At 46.1% G+C, this 4,991-nt stretch overlaps 1 protein-coding gene across 1 annotated transcript in view; it reads left to right on the top strand.

Annotated features, from left to right (window-relative positions):
* Positions 1–4,991, top strand: part of Glb1l2 (galactosidase beta 1 like 2) — a 42,111-nt gene that overhangs the window by 22,674 nt on the left and 14,446 nt on the right. Inside the window, exons 6-7 of the mRNA XM_031345433.1 lie at positions 1,464–1,556; positions 4,352–4,433. Of these exons, the coding sequence (XP_031201293.1) occupies positions 1,464–1,556; positions 4,352–4,433 (175 nt within the window). The remainder of the gene's footprint in view (positions 1–1,463; positions 1,557–4,351; positions 4,434–4,991) is intronic.

The following is a 4,991-nucleotide window of genomic DNA, read 5'->3' as shown; positions in this document are numbered from 1 at the left end:
GGACCACTGTGATTGGTTAGTGTTGTTCCATATCTGTGTATTTAGTGTGGACCACTGTGATTGGTTAGCCCACTGGGAGACCTGTCCTTAGAGAGGACTGACTTCTCATCTCCTAACAGCCATTAGTTGCCTGTAGCTCTTCATCTAGGGGTCTGGCATTTTCTCTCCGTTTTTCCCTTCCTCTTTCTCCATGTCAAAGAATAAGTATATTGGTTTGATAAATGGTATCACCTAAATTCATTAGACCCTGTTCACATTTTTCATTTCTTTCCCTTAAGGTAGATAACTTAAAAATCATTGTTTTCAAGTCCATTTATTGTCCCCTTTGTCTAGGAAATCTGTTGTGTGTTGTGTTCTTACATATGCACAGGTACACACACACACACACACACACACACACACACACATATCTTTGACATATATATCTTTGATCAAAGTCTTCCTAATATCCTCTCATCTTTTTATCCTTCCCATCAAATCAAGCCTTATCCTTTTCCCCTCTTTTTGGTTTGTAGTTCTGAGCATCCCACCCTAGGGTTTGGCACATGCTAGGAAACTTTTGAGTATTTTCAACTGGATTATGCTCCTGACTTCCATGTTTCTGTATTTGTTTGTGTGTTTGCCCATGGCTTTTAGTTGAACAATAGGTATCTTAAAAATGTCATCTTTCCCTGATTCTGCAGATGGTCAGGGAAGGCCTTCACCAGTTGATGGGGTTTTGAAATTGGAAGCTCAGCCCAGGATGCAGATATACAATCCCTCCTATTTTCTGGACATATATTCTATCCATACCATCCATCTTCCACCCAAACCTTGATTATCTTTACAAGTCATCATGTCCCCAGAACTCTCGTTGCAGTTTCTTCTAGGATGCTTTTCATATTCTTTGGCCCATAATTCTATTGCTCCAGTCAATCACAAGTCTGTAGTCTTCTCTGGTATTGACACTGCACTGCATCTGCCACTGCCTTCTTTAGCTTCCAGCCCGAGTTCTAAGTCATCTGAGATGGAAGCCACTCTAGTAGGTAGTCCACAGACATACCAGAACATTGTAAATGAGCTTCATTTTCTACTTCCATTTTGGGGGTTGGAAGTGGAATTTGAGATGCTTTCTCTTAACCATACCATGCTGCACATAGGAGGGCCTGGGGCCAAGGCTGAGTACCAACATGACAGATTTCCCACTATCACTTGCAGTGGCTTCCTGATTGGTGATCATGACACGTGTTTGCTTTGGTCTTAGACTGGTTTCCAGCACTGCTCTAGTTAGTGTTTGATGTTTCCATGGGAAGACATGGCCTGATGTTCCTTGCTTCGATGTCTGATGATGCCACGCCCATCATCAGATGATGATGAGATTCTTGTCCTCAGTATTATCTGCTACTAGTAATTTATAATGGTTGTAAATTTAGATACTATGGTCCCCACTACCAATTTAGCTCCTGTTTATCTCTTTCCCCCAGTATAAGCATGGGGGACCTATCATTGCAGTGCAAGTGGAGAATGAATACGGTTCCTATAACAAAGACCGTGCATACATGCCGTACATCAAGAAGGTAAGAGTCACTACATTCATGTCTTTTTTTTTTTTTTTTTTGAGACAGGGTTTCTCTGTATAGCCCTGGCTGTCCTGGAGCTCACTTTGTAGACCAGGCTGGCCTCGAACTCAGAAATCCGCCTGCCTCTGCCTCCCAAGTGCTGGGATGAAAGGCGTGCGCCACCACTGCCCACCCGGCTACATTCATGTCTTCACATCCTTTCCTCTGAATGATATCACAGACTGTGACATGCTGCCCTAATAGTTTTCTCAAGTTAAGACACCAGTCTTCCAACACCACTTATTAATTAGTGAAATGTTCTCCACGGCTCATCTCAGCAGACCTGTCACTCACTTACCCTTTATTGATTGGGTTTATCGTCAGAGTTACAGTGCACATCCAACGCGCTGGGACCAAGAGGAAAGGAGTTACCTTAATTAAATGGAGGTGATCAGATCTTTGTGGAACGTCTGCCTCATCACAGCATAAAGCCAGATTTGTGGTTGCATATAGATTTTATTGAGAAAATGGAAAAACAAAACAAAACGAATAACAAGAAACAAACAAAAAAAACCCTCTGACCATCTACACATGGTACTCATTATAAGGATTTCTGGGGTGGTGCGCAGATGTCGGACCATGGAATTAGTGAACTGCAGAATGCACTTGGCATGACAGATGGAGAAGGATGGTGGGGTGACAGCAACGAGAGGCCTGGCATTCACGTCTGTTTCTGGTTTTGTGTTTTCACTTGATAGATGAGGCTTTGAACAAATACCTCAGTTTTCCTAAGCTCCCCCCCCCCCTTTTCTCTTACACAAAGCAGGCTATAGGAGTGCCTTCATCTTTGGTATTATGTGAGTGAAATCAGGTGGCCCGGCACTGTAGTAGGTATACAATAAGTTGCCAATAAATGACTTTGATTGAGTCATTGGCATTTGTTACAGTGTACCCTGTGGGCAGGGGGACTGGCATGGTGTGACTGAGGAAGTAGGAAATGGACTCTGGATCTATGTGACTAAAGTCCCATAACTTTGGCTGAGGTGCTCTGGACAGCGTGCCTACTGCTTTCAACCCCAGTTTAACTGTCCATCTAGAAATTGTTTTTGTGTTTACAGACTGGAGACTGAAGCTCAGGTGCTCCAATTTCTAGTCTCAGGCTCCCTGCCCCCTCCTTCTTACTTGAGGAGAGCTCTCAGCAGGGTACCAGCTATCTAGGAAGGGTGGCAAAGTCAGTCCTTGTCCACATCCTGGACAGAGCACGTGTCTAACTTCCCTGTTTTGAGTCACCTAGAAAAAGCCAGGCCTAGACTCCAGAGCTTCTTTTGTTGCACACCTCCGTCAGACTCCCTGGGGCAAGGGTGCGTCTCCCGCAGCTGTTTATCGATGTTGCAGCTGTAGACAAGAGCTCTGAGGAGCATCAGGAGTAGAGAGTAGCTCCTTAGGGGACTTGTCTACATTGCCTTGCTTCCCTGGTGCCCAGAGCTCAGCCTGAGGAGGCTCTTGGGAGGATCCTTCCTGAACTGCTATGCAACTTCTCCTGGGCATGTCGGCCAAGAGGTGTATCCCGCTGGCATCGAATGGCCTTGGCCATGACTTCCTTCCATGGCTTCCTTTTCTGAGCCCTACTCTTGTCAAGTGCAAAAGGGACACAAAATTGCTCTTTCCTAAGGCTTCTGAGGGAGGGTGTGAGCTCTGTGCTTGGCAGGTGGCTAGCACTTAGGAACTAGTAAATGGCCTTTAAAGGGCAAAATAAAAAAAAAATGCCTTTAAAATGTAAGGATATAGAAAATTTAGTGTTCTGTGTCAGTGAGTAACTAGTCAGGGAATTGAAGGAGCTTGGACTGGGACTTTTAATAGAGGTCTCACCAATATTCCTCATGGATTAAATGCTCCAGCTCCTGCCGTCCCCGAGACTCGAAGCCCCTTCTGTTCTGTCCTCACAACACACGGGATCTGGCATTTACTGTTCCATGTTACCCTTCTGTTTCCAGAAGAACTAAATTGACATAGTCTTGTCATTGTAAAACCACCTTTGTAGAGTCGTTTGAGTTCGAAGTCCCAGAGTGGAGCCTATGCGGGTGGACATGTTTTGAGTTCAGTGTCACCTCTTCCATGACCTCTGTAACTTCATTCGGCCTCTGACACTTTGTGCTGTTCAGCTGTTGGCTATGAAGAATGAAGGAGACAGTCCAAGTGCTTAGCATCATGGTTAATGTTCTCATGGTAGCAGCTATTCTGAGTGGCAGCCATCCTACTTCTCCCCCAGCCGTGGGCTTTAGTTATGCCCTCCAAGAAATGCTTCCAGTTCTTCTGGGCATGGGCAGTACTCCATGAGCATGCCTGAGGTATGACTGGGTCATCTTTGCTCTTACCATTGACCAAGCTCACACCAGCTCAGAGTGCAGAAGAGACTGGCTGCTTGTTCATGATGTGGATGAAGGGGAAAGTATAGCGCTCTCCAGACCACCTGATCTCAATGGAGTTCCTCAGTCAGTTGTGATGTAACAGCCTGGCATCTACCCTCCCTGAGCCAGCCTCTGAATAAGCTTGTGTGTATGCTCAAACTGATCAGCCCTACAGAAGCAACCAAGGCCTGCCAGATCTCAGCAGGCATGTCCTCTGTCACACCTGGAAAGCAAGCAGTTATTGGAGCTTGGTTGAATATCGTGGGCGTAGATAACGTGCAGAGAAGCGCTCTGCCAAGTTTTTCCTCTCTTGCTCCGTAGACTGTCTCAGCTTCGGCAGTGACCCTGCAGGAGCTTGGAGCAATGAGAACACATCTTGAATTTGTCTTTTATCCCCCGCAACAGGCTTTGGAAGACCGTGGCATCACTGAGATGCTCCTGACCTCGGACAACAAAGACGGCCTGGAAAAGGGAGTCGTCGATGGAGGTACCCGGAGGAGGCTGCCTGCTTGACTTTTGTACACAGCTCCCTGGGCGTGTTCTGAGATATAAACATGGGTTCCTTTGGTGCCTGTGTGGTATAGTGAGGGGCTTGGCCCTCTGGGTTGTAGGGGTAATAGGGTGCATGATACCCCCATGGCCCTTTTCTTTTTAGCAAATGCCTTACCAAAGACCTTCCAAACACCCAGGTACTGGGCAGCAGTATCTGGTCTGTGTTCTTGCTAAGCTCATAGCTCTGCAGGTGGCTGCCCCATCAGCCTGTTTCTGTTTATTGGAAAATTGCAGCTCCATTTCCCTTCAAGTACACCAAATCTTGTGGTTTTTCTGAGCCCTGTTCAGCCAGACACAGCAGCCACTGGGCACATCCTTTTGCTTTTACTTTTTAATTTTATTTTAATTTAATTTATTTATTTATTTTTTTTACATATTTACTTTACATCCCACTCACTGCCCCCCCCTCCTGGTCACTCCTCCCACAATCCTTCCCCATCCTCCCTCTTCTCCTCCTCTGGGCAGATGCCTCCTCCCACCCCCTATATCCCTC

The sequence above is a fragment of the Mastomys coucha genome, unplaced genomic scaffold, assembly GCF_008632895.1.
Source record: "Mastomys coucha isolate ucsf_1 unplaced genomic scaffold, UCSF_Mcou_1 pScaffold23, whole genome shotgun sequence".
NCBI lineage: Eukaryota > Metazoa > Chordata > Mammalia > Rodentia > Muridae > Mastomys > Mastomys coucha.
The sequence above is the reverse complement of the archived record's forward strand: the minus strand, read 5'-3'. Positions and strand labels throughout refer to the sequence as shown.